Below are 22,586 nucleotides of genomic sequence, written 5' to 3' on the forward strand. Positions count from 1 at the left end.
TTGTGAAAAATCAGTTAACTATATATGTGTTGGTGTATTTATGAAGTTGCAAGTTCATTTCATTGATCTAAATAGATCATTGATCTAAATAGTTTCTACTTTTGCTAATACCACAATCTTGACTACTCTAGCTTTACAGTAAGCTTACAGTAAGCTTTTATTGAAATAAAATAGCTCAATTCTTCCAACTTTATTCTTTTTCAAGATTGTTTTTAGCTATTCTGTAAACCCTTTATATTTTTGCTTACTTTTATAATCAGCTTATCTATTTCCTCAAAGACACATTTTGGATTTTTATAGGGAATAAGTTAATCTATAGAACATTGAGTGTTCCCATCCATGAACATTGTATGTATTATTTCTTTTTTTTTTTTTTTTTCTCTCCAATTCTTTAGGAGCTTTTGAATTTCTCTCATAAATGTTTTCTAATTTTCAGTGTAGAAATCCCGCAAATATTTTGTTAGATTTATTCTTTTATATGTGATATTTTTGATGCTATTTCAAAGAATAGATTTTAAATTTTATTCTCCAATTGTTTTTTTTTAAGTTTATTTACTTATTTTGAGAGAGAGAGAGAGAGAGAGAGCAGGGGAAGGGAGAGAGAGAATCCAAAACAGGCTCTGCATTGTCAGCACAGAGCCCGATGTAGGGCTTGAACTCAGGAAGCATGAGATCATGACCTGAGCTGACGTCGGATGCTTAAGCTTCTGAGCCACCCTGGTGCCCTTCTCTGATTGTTTTTAATAGTATATAGAATGAAATTATTTTATTATATTGATTTTGTATCCTTGACCTTTCTGAATTCGCTTACCAATTTCTTTTTCTTGCCTATTGTACTAGCTAGGATTTTAAGCACAATGTTGAATAGAAGTGGTGAGAGCGGACACGTTTGCCTGTTTCCCCTATCTTAGAGAAAAGAGATTTAATATTTCCCCATTAAGTATAATATTAGCTGTAGTCCTTCTGTGGACCTTTTTTATTAGATTAGGGAGGTTTCCTTCTATCAAGTTTTCCAAGAGATTTTTATTTTGGAGCTGAGAGATTTATCCCTCCCATCCCCCTGCCCCCACATCCAGGCTTTAACAACAGTACTGAGCCCTCTTAGTACTTCCTTCTGACACAACAGTATGACCCCCATGCACAGTTAACTAACTCCCTTACTCTTAGCAACCAGCTCAGTGCTCATTTCCTTCCTATTAGGCCCAATGAAAGAATGAAGCAAAAGCCTTATCTCAAGGAGCTTGGACTTTGATAGAAGAAATAAGTTACACGCAGGTAATTATTCTTACATCTGCGGAAGAAGTGCCAAAAATGATGGTGCTCTCTGGAGGCCCCAGGCGAGAGAAAGAGAGAGAGAGGGAAAGCAAGCATATCCCGCAATAGTGAAGATCAGGGGAGGCTTTAAGAAAGGGATGGAACTTGAATTTGCTTTGAGAAATGACTAACATTTGGGCAGGAAGAGCAGAGGGGAAGAAAAAGCTGGGAAGATGGAGCACGTTTAGAAATCAGCAAGTGTAGTTTGAGGGAGGTGTAAGATACACCAAACAGGTAGTGGGAATGAAGGCTGGAATGGGAAGTTCATGGTCAAACCATGGAGCGCTTTGAATACTAAAATTATGGAGCCTAGATATAAATAAAATAATAATTGCAACTGATTTTGTGTCCACTAGAGTATTTTTTTTATGTTTATTTATTTTTGAGAGAGATTCAGAGTGTGAGCAGGGGAGGGGCAGAGTGAGAGGGAGACACAGAATCCGAAGCAGGCTCCAGGCTCGGAGTTGTCAGCACGGAGCCCAATGTGGGGCCCGAAACCCACGAACCGCGAGATCGGGACCCGAGCCAAAGTCAGATGCTCAATTGACTGGGCCACCCAGGTGCCCCTCCAACAGAGTATTAATCACCTTAATATGTTATTTAATATTCACAACAATTCTGCAAAACAAAGATTATCCCCCTTTTACAAATGAGGAAATTGAAGTTCACAGAACAAAGTAAATCGCCCAAGGTTACCAGGTGCCTCAGTAAATTTCAGAACCAGGATCTCAGCCTAACACTTTTTCCTCCTTTCTAAAATAATATTTTACATAGTTGAGATCTCATAAATATATGTTTTGTCCTCCCTCATTAACATTATAGCATGAACATTTTTCTATATCAATAGAAACGCTTCTTACACAGTATTCTTGTCGGTGTTGAATACATAAAGCTGCAGCATCACTGACAGTTTTTGCAACATTCTATTTTATAACATTATTTTTAGTATTACAAATTATAAATAATACCGGGGCGCCTGGGTGGCTCAGTCAATTAAGCATCCAACTTCGGCTCAGGTCATGATCTCACGGTTCGCGAGTTCAAGCCCTGCGTTGGGCTCTGTGCTCACAGCTCAGAGCCTGGAGCCTGCTTCGGATTCTGTCTCTCTCTCGCTCTCTCTTTTTCTCTTTCTCTCTCAAAAAAGTAAACATTTAAAAACATTTATAAAATATTATAAAAAATACTATGGTGAATATGTGTGAATCGATTGATCCTCCTACCAGCAATCTAAGCGAATACTTATCTCATCTCATCCCCCCCAATAATATTGAATATTCTCAAGTCTTTAGTACTGATGAATACATATTATTATTGCTTTGTGTTGAATGGTTAGGGAAGTTTAACAGTTTCAAAGTGTTTGCATCTGTCTGTCCTCCCTTATCAAATGCCTGCTCCATTCTTTTGTTCCTTTACCATTTAGAGTCTCAGCTAAGCTTATCAGTCTGTATAAGCCCTGTGTATATAAAGGCTGTTGTTGTCATAACTGTTGGGACAATTTGTTTCTTTTGCTGACTAAAGCCCCTTGACCAAGAAATAAGCTTAAAATACAAGTCAGTGTGTTGGTTTGACCACTGTCATCTGAGAGCCAGACTGTGACCAGTCCCTCAGGAGTGCAGACCCAGTCCCTCTGCTTAAAGGAGAAACAACATCCCAGTTAGGGAAATAGAATAAACATATTCTCAGATGGGGACCCCTGGTGGCTCAGTAAGTTAACTGTCAGGCTCTTGATTTCGGCTCAGGTCATGACCTCATGGTTTGTGAGCCCGAAATTGGGCTCCACTCTGGCAGTGTGAAGCCTGCTTGGGATTCTCTCCCTCTGCCCCTACCTCACTTGTGCTCTCTCTCTCTCCCAAAATAAATAAATAAACTTAAAAAAATTTTTTTTAATATTTTAAAAATATTCTCAGATGATTAACTTGAGGTAGCTTTTTTTTTTTTTTCCAGTTTAAGCACCTCTAAATTCTAATGCTAACAAAGGAGAATGGAATGGTGGTTTGAAATATCGTTTAATTCTGGGGCACCTGGGTGGCTCAGTAGGTTAAGAGACCAACTGTTGATTTCAGCTCAGGTCATGATCTCAAGCTTCTTGAGCTCAAGCCTGCCATCGGGCTCTGCGCTGATGGTGCAGAGCCTGCCTGGGTTTCTCTCCCTCTCCCTGTCTCTCTGCCCCTCCCCAGTTCACGCTCACATGTTCTGGCTCTCTCTCAAAATAAATAAATAAACTTAAAAAAAAAGAGAAATATCATTTGATTCTAAATCATGTTCTCATCAGGTTTATGTCAAAAGTGGTGACGATTTTCCAAGGCTGTGTCTGAAGGACAATTACACTGGTGGCACATTGTTGCACTGAAATACTCCTCTGGGTCCGTCCATATAATTACCAGGCTGTGCTGGATAAGAGAACCTCAGGATTTCCAGGCTCAGAGTACCAGGATACCCAGAGAAATGGGAGTGAGTCAAGGACATCTGCAAACACAGATAGCATTCCTAACCAGGTCCTGATTATGAACAATTCCATGCCTAGAAGAACCAGATGCCAGAACACTTGGGAAGGGCTGAAGGAACAGGGAGACCATTATCTGTGACTTCCTGTGATTGACATTTATCTACATGACTACAGAGGTCTGTTTCTTCTTGTTCTCTTGAGTTGAAAAATCAAAGTGAAATGTTAAAACTGCCATGGTACTTTGTGCCCCTTTGCATAGAGGAAAATTTGTAACTCCAATCTCTACCTCCCAAGCTTACTTGTGCTTTCTCTTAGATACTAAATATCTATCATCTAAGTCAATACATAAACTCTACTGCATCCAAAGATTGATCACATACTTATATATAACTTCCAATTTGCTTGCTACTAATACTTCTTAACAACAAGGCCCAAGATTTCCCCATATTACTCCTACTGTGCGGTCATATTTTGTGGGCAGAGTTTTAAAATTGGGGGTGACACACTCAATTCCATGTGACACGCCCCAGATGAACTTCAGGGAAAAGCCCAAGCTAGGGAACCAGAGGTCACCTTTCTATTATATTCATCAACAATGACATGGGATCTGACCATTTCTCCCTGAAACTCTCTCCTTAATCTAGACCTTCCCTAGATTCCCAAAGGTTCCCCCATAGGGCAGCATCTTATCTTTAGAGAGAAATACAATACCCCAATTCTACTTTTGTCTTGGCAGGCCTTCCCTTTCTTTCTCTGGCAGAAAATGAATGATCTAGCTCCTGGCCTAAGTAATACAAGCAGAAGTCCAGGATCTGGAAGAAAGGTCAAATATACTTAGGCAGTTAAGGAGAAGGAAAATTGGTCTCCAGGTTAGAGAGCCACCCTCACGCACAACAAAGGGTACAGCCCTAAAGGAACTCTGGATCTTCTCCCTGGAAGAGTGACCCTGAGGTTGGTAGAGGAATTGAGTAGACAGTGCAGAGCAAGCCCGAGGAGCAGCATGTGCACAGACTTCCCTTCTACACGCCCAGCACTTCGCAGCCATGACAAGACCCGCTGCTCCTAAGGGAGGCAGCCAGTCAGTCTCATTCAAAACTTTTGCACCGGCCAGGGAGCCACGACTGCAATGGAGGTGCCGGTGACTGGCCAGGGAGGTGGCCTGACCCCGAGACCGGTGGCCAACAAGGGAGCTCCTCAGTCCTTCTCCCAGGCAATCCCAGGTGCCTCTCTTGCTGAGAAGCCAATGGCTGGCACCAGCCCCTTGTGCTCCCCTCTTCCCAGAGGAAGGATCCTGGGACAGGATTCCGGGAGGCCTGGCTGTGGAAGGAGGCTGGGAGGAATGCATGGCCTGCCTGGTCCTGGGCTTGCTCTCATGGTCAGCCTCCCACAGGCCCAGAAAGACAGGGGGCATGAGGGACAGGGCAGGGAGGTCAGAGCGTCTCAGGGACCCAGGATTCTGGGCAGGGACTTAGACTTTGGGCTCTAGCATCACACTTCTGAAAGGCTCAACTCCTGGCTGCTGTGACCAGAGGCAAGCGACTTAACCTCCCCTTATCTCAGCTGAACGCACAGCCCGCCTCATGGAGTCGCAGTAAGGATGACATAAAATGATCCTTGCGAAGTGGCTTGCAGTAATAATGCAACACCTGTTGGTTACTCGTGTTGCACACACCAGTCCTCTGGCCTGTGTCTGTGTGGAAGCGAAAGCGTGCGCTCTCTGCCTTTTTCCTTGAAGGAGAACCCCGGATTACAACCTGGCTCAAGTCTCACCAAAACATCCCAGAGGCAGAGGCCTGTGCGCAGCACAGAGGGATGGGATTCCTACTCCCCCACCCCCACCCTCCACCGCGGTGCCTGGCAGTGACTGTCCCCTGCTGAGCGCGCCCCGAGGCGGAACACCCTGCGCGCGTGCAGGTACACACGCGCGCGCGAACACACACACACACACACACACACACACACACACACACACACACGGATGTGCAGGCATGTGTTGTGCCGGCCGCCAGCCCCGAACCCCGAGCCCCCGCGGGTTCCGCAGGCTCGGGTTCGCGCGGCGGGGCTGGTGGGCGGGGCAGGGCCATTGTTCCGCAGCGGCCCCCGGCCCCGCGCCCGCCGGGGAGCCAGGCGGGACCCCGCCGGCCCCCTTTGCCCGGGACCCCAGCTCGTAAGCCACGTCTCGCCCGCCTCCCACGCGTCTCTGGGCGCGCGAAGACAGGACCGAGCTGCGCGAAGTGGTCGGCCCCGGGGCTTCCCCACTGTTGCCAGGGAAACTTCCCCGGTGCCCAGGCGTTCGCCCGCGGTCGGGGACCAGTCCCGGGCGGGTAGCCACCCCCCACTCCCGGACCGGGTCCTCTCCCGCGTGCGGAGGGAAAGCTCCCGAGCGCCTCCGAGCCCGCAGGGTGCCGGGCACCGGGCCAGCGGCCGGGGGAAGAGGAGCCGAGAAGGAGAAAGAGACGGGAGGGGGAGCGAGTAGCTCGCGGCAGAGGGAACAGCAGATTGCGCCCAGCCAATGGCAACGGCTGGACGAGGTGGCACCAAATTCCCTTCGGCCAATGACGCGCCAGATTCTACAGAAGCATATTAGCATTTCCCCGGGGGCAGGGGCAGGGGCCTGGGCTGCAGCGGCGGAGCCGCGGTGTGTCTGCAGTATCCTGTTTGTGCGTCTCCATCCCGCAGCACGCCTCAGCCCTGTCTCCTCCCCTCTCCCGCCCAGGCGGGTCTCCCACGGCGAGCCAACTCCGCGCACTTTGCCCCTTCTTGGCAGCGAATAAAAGGGGTCTGAGGAAATACGGGACATCCACTGCCAGCTCTAGCCTTTAAATTCCCATCCCGGGTAGAGCCACCTACTGCAGATCGGATCCCGACACCGATCCGGCGCGCACCGCGCAGAGAGGGGTTCGGGGCGCAGCGCCGCGGGTCACCCCGCAAACGCGGGCTCGGGAACCGAAGTCTACCCTCTGTTCCGGCTGTCCGGAACTCCGCTCTGCAGTCTCAGCCCCGGGAAAGTGATCCCCGCATCAGAGAGCCCAGATGCCGGCCCACTTGCTGCAAGAGGAGGTGAGCTCCAAGTAATTGCCCGCACACTGCGGGTTCACAGGCGCTGGGTGGACGAGAGCGTTGAGATCTCCGTGGACTGCATAGTCATCTTTTGCGAGTTGTACTGCCTTCAATTTGTTGGAAATGTGGATTGTAATTTGAGGACTTGGTTCCCCAACTTTTGTTTCTTAAGCTTTAAAGAAAAACCTGGTCGTGCCGGTACTTTGATGTCTATATATGCATGTGGGTTTTCCTTTGTGTGTTCTTAAGGGTGCGAGTGTTTTTCTCCTCCTTACTATCGCATCTTCACCTTGAGGTTCCACCACCTTCCACAATCTATCTGCACAGGTCCTGGGGGCTTCCCTGTCTTCCATCAGAGGTACCCCGGACTCTTCAGTTAACGTGGGCTTTGGGCGCAGGGTCTGTCCCTACGCCACCCTCCCTCCCCTCCCCCCCCCCCCCCACCGCGATTAGAGTGAAGTGGCAAGGGCTACGTGCACGTGTCCTCTTCTCCCTCCTGACTCTGCTTCCTCTCCCCTCCAGATCTCTAGCTCCTACACAACTACCACCACCATCACAGCGCCTCCCTCCAGGATTCTGCAGAATGGAGGGTGCAAGTTGGAGAAGCCTTCCCCATACTTGGAAGAAGACATCCGCCCTGAAATAAAAGATGACATCTACGACCCAAGCTACAAAGATCCCGAGGGCCCAAGGCCCAAGCTTCAGTATGTTTGGAGAAACATCATCCTTATGTCTCTGCTACACTTAGGAGCCCTCTATGGGATCATATTGGTTCCCACCTGCAAGGTCTACACCTGGATCTGGGGTAAGAGCTTCCCTTGTCTTTCTGACCCAGTACCCTGGCTTCTCCCCGCTCCTCTAATAAGGTAGGATCTTGCATAGAGCAGAGGCAACAGCCCCTCCAGGCCCAGGTTTTCCCAGCCATGTCTCTTGGTGACTCAAGAACGGTGGGCTGAGAACGGAGCCTAGGGGGATCGGGATGCAGGAGTGACGATGCTGGGGGTCCTTTAATATGGGGGTTGGGGAGGGAGCCCTGAGACCGGGTGCTGCAGGCTTTGAAATGAGTTGACCTGGGCCAAAGAGTCAGCTCTCCCTGAAAGAGCATTTCTGTTTCAAGTCATTTGCTTGGCTGCCTGTCCTAGCCCTGCCGGCCACAAAAGGATCAAGGCCACAACCTGGGAGGCATGGGAACATGGGACTAGACCAGCAGCTTTAGAGGGAATATGCTGAGCATAGTCCTAGGAAAGCAAGAGAACCCGCTCAGGAAAAGAGTTAGTAGAAGAGGGAGGAACAGAGAAGAGGTTATCTACAAAATAATTTTGCCTTGGCCCTTGGCCCGACCAGGCTTCTTTGTTAAATAGACGAAGAAAGCTCCTGTATAAAGCAGGTCACACAGATGTTGCTGCGACTCCATGGACGTCTGCAGGGAACTGAGCATGCCACCAAATGAAAATGTTCTGAGAACGAAATATGACAGAGGAAATGTTTCATGTCCAGTGCCCATCTGGCATGCTCTGGCCCCTCTCTCTTGATGTCAGGAAGTCCCTCCTTGCCAGGGACAGACAGGCCAGGCCAGAAAAGAGAACCCTGAGCAGCCCCAGCCTTGAGGCTGCTGCAGTGAGGGAGATGGTTTCTGGTTTGTCCGTAACCTGCCCTTAGCTCAGCTTTTTCAGGGATCCACGGGGATGGGCTGATGGCAGGGCCCTGCCCCCTGGATACACACATGTGCTTTGCAGGCATTTTCACCTCTGCCACCAAAAGCCTGACCTGGGAAGGGGAAAGGGAGAGCAGAGGGCTCCAGTGCCCCAGGGGCTCCACGTTGCCCCTCTCTGAGGGTAGTGAGCCAGAACTCCCCTCCAGAACACAACTTTAGGGTTTCCAGAGCAGTCTTGGGTGTGGGATGCCTGCCGACAGCTGCACTCTTGGCCGAGAGTTGTGTCGAAGGGCTGGTAGGCCAAGTTTTAGCTGATTCCCCTCCACGGACCTCTTGGTGTAAAGGTGGTGGGATCTGGTCCCTGAAGCTTTGTCTTGGGAAATCTTCTCAGTGCCACAGAGAAATGCAACTGGGTAGATCCCCTCTCTTTGGGATCTCAATTTTTCCAGATACAAAGTGGGACAAACAGGACTTCTTTGGGATTAGGAAGGGAGTGCTCTTTGGGTTACATGTGTGTCACTCCTGGGGCCGGCCGGGTGCAGGAAATCAGTTCATCTGCAGACCAGGAAGGGCCCTTATGCTTGGGAGGGGAGGGGACATGTGTTCTGTACCCCTCTGAGAACCCAGCAGAACTTCAACTGTAGTGTGAGAGGTCAAGAGCAGGTTTAAGGATCCCCCAGGGAGACTATGGATTCTTCTCTCCGCTCCTTCTTCCCAGTAGAGGATCTTCACAGGTAGTTTTGTCACCTAGCCCACTCTAACCTCAGAACTCCCTGTAGGCCTCGTGAGGCCTGGAGCTTGGCCAGACAATTGCTGATTGCTCCTTGCTCTTGGCTGCTGGTGCAGGGGGAACAATGCTACCTTTTGGGGGCTCTGCCCATGGGTGTGTACTGTACTTTTGGACAGAGAAACACGGCACACAGAGACTGGATGGTGATTTACACACACACACACGCACACACACACACACACACACACACACACCCGCCCCCGGGCCACGTGGTGGATGGCTTAGTTGATGGGATGACCAGCTGTATCTAGGAAGTCAGAACTTCTCTGTCTCAAGGAACAAGAGGGGTGAAGGGAGGGTCAGAGGGCCACCTTCAGAGTTTAGGAGCTTGGCTTCTCCTTTTGTTTTCTCTCTAAGGACAGTGTTAAATTAGCAACTGGTAGTGATTCCAGTATTTCTCATGGTTCCGAGCGATTTTGAGAGCATCTCAGAAGAGCCCTTAGGGCTGAAGAGATACCTCGGCAATACTGGCCAAGGGGCAAAACTTCTCAAATCTTTCTTAGAGTCAAAGCTATGAGACTTTCCTTAGGCCGACGAGTTGGACATTCATGAAGAAATGAATCTCCAATGGACTTAAGGCTTTCTATTAGACAGGCTTTAGAGATACTGATAGAAAAAGGCACCAGAGTGTATGGGCTCTTTTCCCAATGCCCCTGTTAATACTAGCATCTTATGTGCTTTCTGAGTCAACTTGCCAGGTCCTCTGTGGCGTGCAAAAGCCCTAGCAGCTTCCTTGGTTCTGAGCCGAGTGCTTTTGCTTTCATGCCCAGAGCCATTTTTCTTCCTCATTGGTGACTGGTCGGCTGTGGCTCAACTGTCACTTTTTCAGATGCAGTTGCAGGCAGATACTATACATCTGGAAAGAACTCACCACATGGCTTAAAGCCAGCAAATCACCTGAAGCCCCAATCCCAGCTCAGAGAGACTATGGGTAGAGCTTTCACTGGGACAGACTCTGGCCCCATGGCTCTCCTCCAGATCCTGTAGGAGGAACAGGAGAGGGTGGAGGAAGATAGGATAGGGGAGGAAGGGGGTTATTTAGGAAACTGGTATCTATGGCTGGAGGAGAACACAGGACAGTTTGTTACAATGTGCAGTGTCTCCAACTGCAACTAAGTTCCATGGCCACTGAGGATCTATTGTTTCTGGCAGTTTTCCTAGGAATGAAACATTGTCAACCGTCACCGCTCTACCAAGGCCTCAGCCCCTGCCTCCTAGAGCAGAGGAAGATGGGTATACCCAGAAACCCACTTTTCAGCTCGAGATTATATCTCTGTATAATCTAGAGATTATATCCTGCAGGCCTCCAGGAAGGCGGAAGATGGCTATACGCAGAAACCCACTTCCCAGTTGGAGATTATATCTCTGTATAATCTAGAGGTTATATCCTGCAGGCCTCCGGGAAGGTGAGGCAGGACAGTGCTGGGGTATTCCACCGGCAGCTTGGAGGCCATCCCACCACTACCTAGAATTAGCCTTGCCAGAGGGAGCAGGGACTGACTGAGGCACATGGCAAAGGAGGGACACAGGAACCGTGGGGCTGTGGAGAGTACAGTATAGCCGGGACACAAACTGCTTGTTGACCGACAACTTGGTTTCGAGCCCACTCAGCCTCTCACCGCGTACTGCAAAGTACACATAACTGCAAAGTGAGGATATTAGATCCCATTCAAGGTATCCGATGAATCAGAGAGCATCAAAGCCTTGGCAAAGCTTCAGACACTGTGCAGATATGACTTAAGTGCAGCGCAGGTTTTCCCCCGATATGGCCCCACTGCCTGCTAAAATATTGAAATGTTTTTATACTAGTTGGTAAATAGCCACGGTTCAGAGCCCTGTGAGTGTCCTCCAGAATCCAGGGTCCCTTGAACTGGTTAATGCGTAGACCATACTGGCTGTCAAACATTTTAATACCACCCTTGCTTATAGGTCCTAAACTTTGCAGGAGTCGTCTGTGGTCCTTAAAACTTTGGAAAAGTTTAACTGAAGGTCAAAGGAAATGGGATCTGGGATAATGTCCTTCATGATGGAGAATGACCAGTGGCTGGGTGATAAGAGCCCTCTTCTCTGCCTGGCCTTTCTGAAGTGCCTGGGATTTGGCTCGTTCCAGAGGATGGGAGGTGATGGTAGTTTTCAGTTTGTAAAACGGAAGGGGCATGGGAGACCAAGGCATCCCTGGAGTTTAGGGTAAAACAGATCCTCACCCGAAGCCTAAAGAACACACGGACCAGTCTGGAGAACGTCATGTGAATGTCTTCCCAGATTAGTGACTACCCACACTGACTCCTCCCGGCAGGGTTCTTCTATTATGTGATCAGCGCCCTGGGCATAACAGCGGGAGCTCATCGCCTATGGAGTCACCGGACTTACAAAGCTCGGCTGCCCCTGCGGTTCTTCCTGATCATTGCCAACACGATGGCGTTCCAGGTAAGAAGCTGGCTCTGCTCAGCTCTTTTCCCTCCACTCTTCTGATGGTCCAGGGACAGAACAGAGGAGCTCAATGCCTGGAGAGGAGCTATACCTGGACAGCACCTCAATTTCCTCTCCCCTTTAGGGTCACCTCCAGTGCAGGCCCAGTCCCTAAGTCCACACTGGAAAAGGGAGTAGGAGCTACATAGGAAATAGTCTCAGCATCATGGGATTAGTTTTGATCCTAAGGTCCCTCTGTTGTCACACAGTCTTAGCTGTTGGGGGCCTTATCATAAGGGGCCGCAGTGCATAAGGAACTGACCCTGTGTTCCTGGGCAGACACAGGACAATAAATTCACCATTTTAGGTGAATATTTTAGGATTCCACCATAATGGGATTGAAGCTGATATTTCATAGACTCTTGGACTCTGTGTTCTCGGGTATATGAGCAAATACTTTGTAGCACTGATTATGTGCCTGACTGTTCTAGGCCCTTGACGTGGATTGCCTCATGAAACCCTCACAACGATCTTAGAAGGTCGGTGTGATTACCTCCCTCTTACAGATGAGGAAATGGTGTCACTGACAAGTTAGGTAGACCAACATTTTGGTCCTATCTTGGGCTGCCAGTCTGGCTAAGTCAAATAGTGAAGTTTGTTGAGGCAAAGAGTTCATGGCAGAGATAGAATACAGGGAACTGGGGAAAGGGAACTCCCAGTTATTAAGTGGAAGCAATGGACAAAAGATAGCCTGTGGTGCGGGGCTTAGCTTGGAGCAAGAGGAAAAAGGAAAGAAAGCAAACTGATCCTCTCCTTCATGGCAGCATCCCAGGTACTTGCCACAGTTGTATAATCATCTCTGTCACAGCACTGAAGGTGCCTGATGTTGTCTTTGTGGGGCAAAGGAAGAGATTCTGGCACATTCTTTAAGGGATGAAAAGAATCCTAGGGGAGCCCACAGGTCATTTGGAAATGGAGTCAAGATCGTGATTTCTTTGCCTGGCCATCATCTATGTGGCAAGGCGTCAGAACGGAGCTCTCTGAAGCTTCATCCACCGACCGAGACCTGGGATGCAAGGCTGCCTCCCTCGTGATCTCCATGCCCAGGGGTTTGGCACCCCGCGAGGACCTTTTCCAGCATTTTTCTTGCTTGAAGAATTGCAATGTGCTTTTCGAATGAAACTCTCTGAGTTCTGTGTGATCTGCCTCCATTCTGTCCACCATATAACCTGCAAGAAGAAGCTAGTCCTGTTTGTGGTCTGGGGACTTTAAATTGCTCTTCCACCGAAGCTTCAGGGGCAAGCTGGGGGACAAGAGGAGGCAACTCCATGACCCCTTTGGTACCCCAACCCCTGGGCATTTTGTGAGGTGGAGCTGAGAGCCATGGGCTCTTAAAGTTGCCTACCCAGTGGAATTCCTCTAAGAGGGTATTTCTCATCAGGCCTACGTTCCTCTTCTCTGTCCCTCCAGAATGACGTGTTTGAATGGGCCCGAGATCACCGTGCTCACCACAAGTTTTCAGAAACAGATGCTGATCCTCACAATTCCCGGCGTGGCTTTTTCTTCTCTCATGTGGGTTGGCTGCTCGTACGCAAACACCCAGCCGTCAAAGAGAAGGGTGGTTTGCTAGACTTGTCTGACCTAAAAGCTGAGAAGCTGGTGATGTTCCAGAGAAGGTGAGTGAGGGGATAACGGGGCTGGGCATCTAGTGTTTGGGGACCCCCTTTTTTCCCCTAGGGCTTATGATCCGAAGCTGAGTAATTTAGTGAGTTTGCACGTTCCGAATTTAACTTAAAACCCTCATACTTAACGGCCCACAGGCCCCTGCCCATGGACTGTTGTTCTTTCTCTCAGAGCTCTCTTAATTAAACCAATTAGATTCAACAAATGCTTATTGGCCTAGGACATTCACAGATACAACGATGACTGTGTCACAATCCTTGCCTTCAAGGAGTTTGTAGCCTGTTGGGAAGTGGAGGGAAAGCCAGAGATCTGGACAGCCATGACACATGCAAGATGTTTTCTATACCAATGAGGGGCCCAAAGGAGAGGGAGGTTGTGGGGGGGGGGGGCATGGGGGAAGGGTTAATGCAGAAGATAGCTTTGGAATCCCCTGATGGATAGAGATTTTCACAGGTGTGTGTGGGAAGGGAAAGTACAAACACAAAGAAGAGAAGGAGCTAAAGCATGAAAGCACATTCCAGCCACAAAGTCCTTTTGCTTGAAGCACAGGGTGTGGTGGCAATAAGACTAGAGAGGCTGACGCTATTCTTGTAGAGCCTTAAAAGCAAAAGTAGGACTTAATTCGATAGGCAACGGGAAACCATTACAAGTTTTTTGAACAGCAATGTGGCATGACCGGAGGTGTTCTTTAGAAAGGTTACTCTCGGGATGGTCGAAAAAAAAAACCATTGAGTCAGAGAGCTGAGAAGCAGGACCACAAGTAAGGAGTTAACAGGGATCCAGTTAACATGGCAGGAACGCAAAGTTTGATGCAGGGAATACTAATGATAGGAGAGTAGAGAACACTGGCCACTGAAGAGAAGCAGGAAACCAGTTCCCTAGAAATGTCAATGGCGTAGCCTACATTGGAGAGAGTGAAGAATGGCACGGAGCCTCCAGAGGGCCTGCGGGCGTCAAGGACGCTCTGTGCCTGGCTCAGGAAGGAGAGGAATGATTAGAGGGGTGGCCAGCAGGATGTGGAGGCAAGACACAGAGCACAGACTCTCAGAAACCATGGACAGGAAAGAGAAAGGAGCCTACAAGGCAGGATGGAAAAACAGCCTGGGAAGGAGGACTGAGTTTATTAAGTTGGTAATTGGGACCTCACCTGTCTTACCAAGGTGATATTAGGCTACCGTCAAAAAGAACATTGGATGCAGACGCTGGAGACAAGCATTCCAATCCTTGCTCCACCGGTTCCTACTGGTGTGATCCTAGAAAAGTCAGTTCACCTGTCATTACCTCATTTTCTAACCCCGGAGACATTCTCAGAACATTTCCCCACCCCGTTCCCTCTTGCTTTGACTTCTGCTATGTTGTACCCCATAGAAGGAAAGAGCCCCACCGGTGACAGTGGGAAAATCAGGCAGATCTGGGAGTCCTCTCCCCTCTGACTCAGCGTATGGTCTCTCAATGTAGGTACTACAAACCCGGCATCCTGTTGATGTGCTTCATCCTGCCCACTCTTGTGCCCTGGTATTTCTGGGGTGAAACTTTTATACACAGCTTGTGCGTTGCCACTTTCTTGCGTTACGCCATTGTGCTCAATGCCACCTGGCTGGTGAACAGCGCTGCCCACCTCTACGGATATCGCCCTTATGACAGCACCATTAACCCCCGAGAGAATGTCCTGGTTTCCCTGGGAGCTGTAGGTAAGTCAGCAGTCCGCAGCAAGACCCCTTCTAGTGGTCCGCCGGTTACGGTGTTAGGCTAGGAGCCAGAAAAACCAGAGTAACCTGTTTTAGGACTTCTTTCTGTCTGGGATTCCACTGCAAAACTAAGGGTCAATATATTAGACAACTTTTCAGAGTCAGGCAACAGATTTTCTGTGGGAAGAAAAGGGTAAAAAAAACAACAATGCACCTGATTTCACATTCCAGAACATTCCCAAATGCTATGTATACTGAGCCCCTTTGGGTTTTCCTTTTTCCAGTCACCTCTGGGCTGGATTGCAGGTCTTGCTTGGGGCAGGGAATGCATAAACGGGCCAACAGGATCATTTGGGTGGGCAGTGAGCCTAGGGTGTTATATGCAAACGTGCTGTATACAATGTAGACTAAGTCCTTGTAATTTAATTGCACCAACTTCTATTTTATCTTCTTGCTGTATTCAGGGAGGCCACATCTGAAGCATGTGCCACGCCTTATTCTTTGGTGATGCCAACATGAAGGGCATCAAAGCAATTGTTGGTGACCCTTTGCCACCACTCATCAGTCCTATCTCTTGCCCTTTATCTTTCTCTCTCCTGCTTCTCCTCTGTGCTAGGAACACACCTTCCCCACAACGTGGCTTAGGGAACCATGAGTAAAGTGGTTAGTTTGATCACAAGTACCTGTTCACTGATCTAATGCTGACTATTCATGAATTTATTTCTATCATTCCAGTCTTCATAGCCAGAGGCTAAGACAACAGGCTTCTAACCATCTGGCTCCCCCCCTTTTTTTCCCCGTCACTGTTTTCAACTAAATATAGACCTTGACCGAGGCCTGGAATTTATTTTCCTGAAGCAGACCCCGTGACCTCTTCCTCACCAATGATCAGTGCTATTGGTCATCCGGTATATCTAGGCAACTTCACCGTTCCACATATTTGAGCCCACTGTGGACTAACCTTCACTTTTTCTCTTTAAAACCTCCCATTAGATTCTCAATCCTCATCATCTTTACTATTGGTACTAGGGCGTTTTTTTTTTCCCATCTCTTTGGAACTTTCATGCGCCTCCCGCGCCTCGCAGGCACCGTCTACCAGTGTGCCCGCTCATACTCTGAACCGTGTTTGAAATCAGTCACCTAGGCGATGCAAGTCTGAGACTTTCACAGAAATGGAAGTTTCTGGAATGACACTTGTCCTCTCCTGGCGCTGGGTCTATGGCGAGCTTCCCCAACTGCAGCCTCTTGCTGAGCACGACTTCAGAGTGGCTGCCAGTATCTTACTTTGTCTCGGCTCTCGTTCATTTCTCCGACCTGTTGCACTCCTCCCTTTTCACCTCTGGCCTTTGTTCTCCTGGGGCTTATTTTAACCTTTTTCTTCTTGAGTTACCTCCCCCACAGTCACATGCTCTTTTTCTCTCTGCCAAAGCTGCCCTCCTCCCTTGAGCCTTGCTTGGGCTCTGTCTTGCTGCCCCAGTTGCAGAGTCCTCTCCCTGTTCCATCCATGGGCCTTGCTCTGTTTCTTGGCCTCTTGGCTATGTGTGTATCTGGTTTAGTTTTAAATCTGATAACCGGAGGCCTGGTTGGTGCTTGTACAGAGCCTTGGTACAAAACCATTTATGGAAATTGGTCATCTTGTCGGTACGTTCGGCCTTGTGGCGAGCCCAGCCATCTACTCAGTTCACACTGTGGATAATCAGGTGTCACAGAGAGAGGACATACCTTGACTTGCCCTGGATGGTGTCATTTACTTTGCAGGACTTCCTTCACTTGCTTGTTATTAATATCATTACTGCTCTGCTAGGGTTCTTTTATCTTCAAAGGGCTCAGAGTGTGCTCTTTTATTAGCCAGTCTTTCCCAGCTTTCCCCCAGCTTTCTAAGGGTCAGTATTGTTACTGTTGAATATGATCCGGAAGGGAGAGTCCTGCCAGAGGTTGGAGGGCTCACTCTCTGCGGAGTTTCCAAAGCTTTACCTGTTCCCGAAATTCTCCTAAAACCGGAATTGCTTTGTTTTTCTTCTGTCCAGCAAAGTGACCTGCTCATCTCAGAATCTCAGAGGTTAGAGGGAATATCTAAGCATTTTATGTCTTTTTCTTTTTAAGTTTATTTATTTATTTTGAGAGAGGGAGGGAGAGAGAGAGAGAGAGAGAGAGAGAGAGAGAGAGCAGGGGAGGAGCAGAGAGAGAGGGAGAGAGAAGGAGAGAAACAGAGAGAGAGAGTCCCACACAGGCTCCTCACTGTCATCGCAGAGCCCGACACAGGGCCTGATCCCACCAACCGTGAGATCCTGACCTGAGCCAAAGCCGAGAGTCGGTTGCTTAACCGACTGAGCCACCCGGGTGCCCCATAAGCATTTTAATTCTTACTCCCTCAGAGAGATTCTGTTTTATCAGCATCACCCTACACCAGGGTCAAAGCTCAAAGTACTAGAAGCCGGAACAGCCCATTGTAAACCAGTAGTGACTGAGGAAATTCGGGCCCCTGCACTGGGCCTTTTTTCTTCTGCCTTTGGGCTGTGACTGCCCAATTCTGTCAATATCTTCCCCCCTTCGAGGTGGCGCTAATGCTGTGGTGAAAGGTGTGGTCCTTTGCTCATCTCTCTAGGAAACACAGCAAAAGCCCTTCATTCTCGACCCCGTCCTCTCCCCACGCTGACACATGCACATGCACATGCACACAAAGAGCCTGTAGCGGCTCAGACCAATATTTAGCGAGGCTCTGGAATCTTCCAATCTGAAATCCATTCCCAGCCATAGCAATTTCTCTCTAGTTAGCTCATCCTCTGGGAGAAATTGCCGGTCCTTCTCTGACAAAGGCTCCGAGAAAGGCTTGGTGGATCGGGGGCTCCCCAGCGCCTCTGAGGGAAACCATTGGGTTCAGAGGCGAAGAGCCTGGGTTCATTGGTTCATTCAGTGATAGCAAGTTTCTGAGGGGTTTGAGGCCCTCTGCTAGGCACCCAGCGCGCGGAGACCACGAAGACTGCCGCTCACAGCGTGGCCCCATAACTCTCATTGCTTCTGTTCCAGGGGAGGGCTTCCACAACTACCACCACTCCTTTCCCTATGACTACTCTGCCAGTGAGTACCGCTGGCACATCAACTTCACCACATTCTTCATCGACTGCATGGCTTTCCTCGGCCTGGCTTACGACCGGAAGAAAGTATCCAAGGCCGCCATCCTGGCCAGGATTAAAAGAACTGGAGACGGAAGCTACAAGAGTGGCTGAGTTGTGGGTCCCTCGGGTTCCTTTTCCGAAAGCCAGCCGGGCAGAGGTTTAATGTTCTGTTTATTAACTACTGAATAATGCTACCAGGATGCTAAAGAGGATGACATTAACCCACTTCAGTACAGTATTCTTTTAAAATTGAAAACCAACAATTCTGCCTTCACGACACTAAGCTGATATTCTTATTTTTGCTCTTCTCTTCCCTCTCTTCTAGTCCATCGTCATTTTCTTTGCTTTCTTCGTATCACTTCCCTTCCTCTCCTCGCTCGTTGCCTCCCAGGCAAGCGGCTCGTCCTTCATTGGTGGGTGTCCAACTTCCAAAGCCTAGACAACCATTCTGTAGCCCAGAGCTTGTGGGCTTTGCCCCACATAACTCTTTCCTTGAGCTGTCCTGAGACTCAGGATGGGTGGCTCACGCTAAGAGCTAGGATAAAATCTTCTGGGAAGGCCCCCGTTAATTGTCTTCAGCCCAGGCTTTTGCAAGTTGGAATGGAAAATAACTTTATTGGGCACAAAGCTTCTAAAGCAGGTAAATTGTCAGGGGAGAGAGTTAGCGTGTATGGTATGATTGAGAAAAGTAAAGATGGGGTGAGGTGGGAATCAAGGCAAGAAGCTCCTGCTGTGACTGGACACACAGTTGCTTGCCTGGTGGGGACTTGGAGCCCCACCAGATGGCATGCCTCCTCTCTCTCCTGACTCTGAATGGGGAATGGGCATAGAGCTTGGCAACACAAGGGCAAATCTCAACGTCCCACTGTAGTTTAGTCTGAGGATAAAGAAGAAGCATTTAGTTTGTAGTAAAAGTGGTCTCTGCTGGGGAAGGATTTTTTTTTTTTTTTTTTTTTTAATAACGACAAGATTTCTTATTCCATATGACAAGAAATCTTGAGGTTGCTTGTGTCCAGAATCGGTGAATCTAGCGGATCACGGAATCATCAAAATTCTTTCATCTTTCTGCTCTGCCATCTCCGGGACGTTGGTCAGCTCCCATCATAGTAATAAGGCAGCTCAAGCGTTTCCAGACATCCAAAAGAGGAACATGTTTGTGGCCTAGTGGTGAGAACAGCCACCTTCCACGAAAGGCAGGCTTTTAAGAGGTGGGGTTGGGTCCAACATAAAAATATCCATCCATCCATCCTTTGCTTGGAATGTTAAAGTAATTCACTTAGAGTGTCTCCCTCTGAAAGAGGGATGCTTGAAAAAGAGGAGGAATGAGGTGGGTTGTCTGCTTTCCTCTCACTGCTGGACAGGAGATGGAGAGGTTCCGGGGCAAGGTCTGTTGGCAGTTCCTAAGAGATAACTTTACAAAAGAAGGGCTCTGAGAACACCTTGCCAGGGGATTCAGAAGGTTACTGAGTAAGTCATTGGATGTCCTAATTTGGAAGGTGGTTATACAAACGAGTTAAATGTTAGGTTCGTTCATGAATGCCAATTTCTCCTTGGAATGAATAAAAACTAGAAGGCTTCTCCCCTCAGTGTTGAACCATTTCATCCATTCCTTCTCTGTTAACATTTTAGTCTAAAGTATAGGACTGCCTGGGCCGGGGGAAGGCGAGGTAGGAATCTCTTAACTACTGTGGTTATTGATTCCTGGCTCTACCCTAGCTGTCCATTTTCTCCTACAGGTTCTATCTCCTCCCTGCTGTTTTCTTCTTTCTCTCGGCAGGAAGCCTCTTTTGTAGATACTCAGAGACAGTGATGGCTATTGCTCACCAGGAAGCTCCCCTTCCTGCAGACAGAATGCTCAGGGTCACTGAACCACTGTTTCTCTTTATAAAGTTGAGCTAGCTGCCACTCTCACTTGGCCTCCAGAGTCTCTCCATCTACACCTCTGGGCTCCCCTACCACACTGATGACTCAAGACAAAGCTGGCAAACCTTACCAGAAACATCCCTGGCTCAGGCACAGCCAGGCCAAATGCTCATGTGGTACCAGTGAGCCAGCCATAGGGCAAAAAAGGGTTTGTTTTTATCCTCCTCTGTCTGGATCAGAACACGAGAGAGCATGCTAGCTGCCCCCTGCTCGCTCAGTAAGCCTGCCCAGCCCAAGTCTGCTCCCAGTGGGCAGTGCAATGCTTGTAGAAGTGGGAGGGAGCCTAGTCTTCACTGGGAAGCACAAGAAGCAAAGGGAAGTTCCAAAGTGCCTCACTCAAAAGGAGGCCCCGTTCCCTGGAGCCAGGGTGTACTGCAAAGCCGAGACTTGGGATCTGAGATGCCATGAACTTGGCTGAACAGTGTCTCTGTTCAGTAAACTAACCAGCATTCCCCACCACACAGCCTAGGGCAAACAGCAGTATAGGAGAGGTCTGAAAAAAATCATCGGTGTTTTGAGAACCTTGGACTATTTCTGTCCCTGTACCTAAATCATCAATGCAAAAGCCTGGCTGTACTCTGTGAAAGATTGGAAATGTACAATACCAAATGTTCTGTGCACTGTTGAGCCCTAATAGTGGAAGGGAAGAGGGCCTTTCTTCCTGTATTCATCAAATAGACCGAGGCTACAGGGGTTAACCTGGACTAAAGGCATCCTTGTCTTTTGAGCTCTTCCTCTCAGTAGAAAAGAATCTACTGGAAGATCACCGTAGTTCAGATCTGCTGACCTGTGTACTTATCCCTTGGGTAGTTTTAATTCCACAGGTTATCAGATGCCTGCTCTATAAATTCTGATCAAAAACAAGTTTATCTTTCTATTCTAATTATGTCGCAGGGATCTGATCCATAGCATGACCTACACAAGGCTGGACAGGGTCCTCAAGCTGAGGGCCCCAGTGTATAGGAGACTGTGTAGGTAGAAGGGTGTCTGCTGAGTAAGGAACACTTTTTTCAAGATTCTAAAGCTGAGTTCAATTGACACGTTAATGTCCCAGAAACTCAAGTCTGAATTTCTAACAGTCCTCGCTTTGTGGGTGTGCTGACAACTTATTTGGGTGCCTTACATCTTTTCTAATCAGTGTTGCATATGAGCCCTGCTCTCACTTCCTCTGTGGAGTTCCTTTGCACCTGAGAGCCTGCAAAAGTGGCTGGTAGAAAAGGGGGCCTGGCTGGAGAATTATCAGTATAGTTGTTTGCAGGATTCCCTTCTGGGCTTTATTTTGGAATCTTTTCTTAGGGCTATTTGTATTAAGTGCCCACATTTGATGGAGGGTGGAAGTAATTTGAATGTATTTGATTTATAATTTTTTTTTTAGATGAAAAGATGGTTGTAGCATTTAAAATGGAAACTTTTCCTCCTTGGTTTGCTAGTATCCTGAGTGTATTCTCTGTAAGTCTAGCTCAAATGGGTCAGCGTGAAAGGTTAAAGAAAACAAGATGTCAATGTTTCACGGGTGGCTAAGGCCAGGGCCTCTCCTACCACTGTGCCACTGACTTGCTACGTGACCCTAGGCAAGTCACTTAACTATAATGTGCCTCAGTTTTCCTTCTGTTAAAATGGGATAATAATACTGACCTACCTCAAAGGGCAGTTTTGAGGTGTGACTAATGCTTTTTTAAAGCATTTTGGGATCCTTCAGCAGAGGAATTCTTTTAAGTCCTGAGTATTTTTATAGTAGCAGTATCCACCATGAACTTGTGTCCACCATGAACCGTGGGTCCTGGATGCTATCATTAATCGATATGGTTCTCTCTGGGAGATTGAGTAAATCCATTGGATAAGTGGTGGATAACTAGCCAGACAACATTTGAGAATGCATAAACTCATTGCCATGGAAACAATACACAGGATACCTTTTCCTTGATTGGGTGGGATTTCCCCCTTTTTACGTGGGATAGTAGTTATTTGTGACCTAAGAATAATTTTGGAATAATTTCTATTAATATCAATTCTGAAGCTTAGTTGTACTGATCTGAAATTGTGTTTGTTCATAATAAAAGTGAAGTGAATCTGATTGTACTGTGTCTGGGCGATTTTTGGCTGTGATTCAAAGTTTCCTGGGACTTTAGTTTAGATCTGCTGACCCGTACACTTATCGCTTGGGTAGTTTTAATTGATTGTTTACCACGCTGCCTATACCCTGTCCCTGTACCTTTAAGAGTAAAAAAGAAGTAGATGCTACACGGGTTGACTCACCCCAGTAACCTGCCCTGCCCTTCCTAAGGGTAACTTTAGGTTAAACTCGGCCTTGGCAGCAGGAAACCAGGAGTCTGTTGCCATTAAGTCAAACACATTTCCACCAGCTGGCACTTTGGCCTGGGGAAATGCCAGGTCTCTTGCGTGTCACATGGTCACACGGACCCAAGACAGAGATACTCAGAGAGGAAGAGAACGACAGGAGAAGCATCTCTGGGAAAGCTGTTTTTCACCTTGCAACCTAGGC

The 22,586-nt window shown here is 48.2% G+C and overlaps 1 protein-coding gene across 1 annotated transcript; it reads left to right on the plus strand.

Annotated features, from left to right (window-relative positions):
* The first annotated feature begins 6,305 nt into the window (after positions 1 to 6,305).
* On the plus strand, positions 6,306 to 22,157 carry SCD (stearoyl-CoA desaturase). The gene is made up of 6 exons (XM_045438572.1): positions 6,306 to 6,820; positions 7,343 to 7,625; positions 11,561 to 11,691; positions 13,144 to 13,349; positions 14,815 to 15,047; positions 18,072 to 22,157. Exons 1-6 carry the CDS (start codon positions 6,794 to 6,796, stop codon positions 18,269 to 18,271), a joined length of 1,080 nt encoding a protein of 359 aa, XP_045294528.1. The 5' UTR covers positions 6,306 to 6,793; the 3' UTR covers positions 18,272 to 22,157.
* Positions 22,158 to 22,586: the final 429 nt, after the last annotated feature.

This window comes from Leopardus geoffroyi, chromosome D2 (genome assembly GCF_018350155.1).
Source record: "Leopardus geoffroyi isolate Oge1 chromosome D2, O.geoffroyi_Oge1_pat1.0, whole genome shotgun sequence".
Taxonomy (NCBI): domain Eukaryota; kingdom Metazoa; phylum Chordata; class Mammalia; order Carnivora; family Felidae; genus Leopardus; species Leopardus geoffroyi.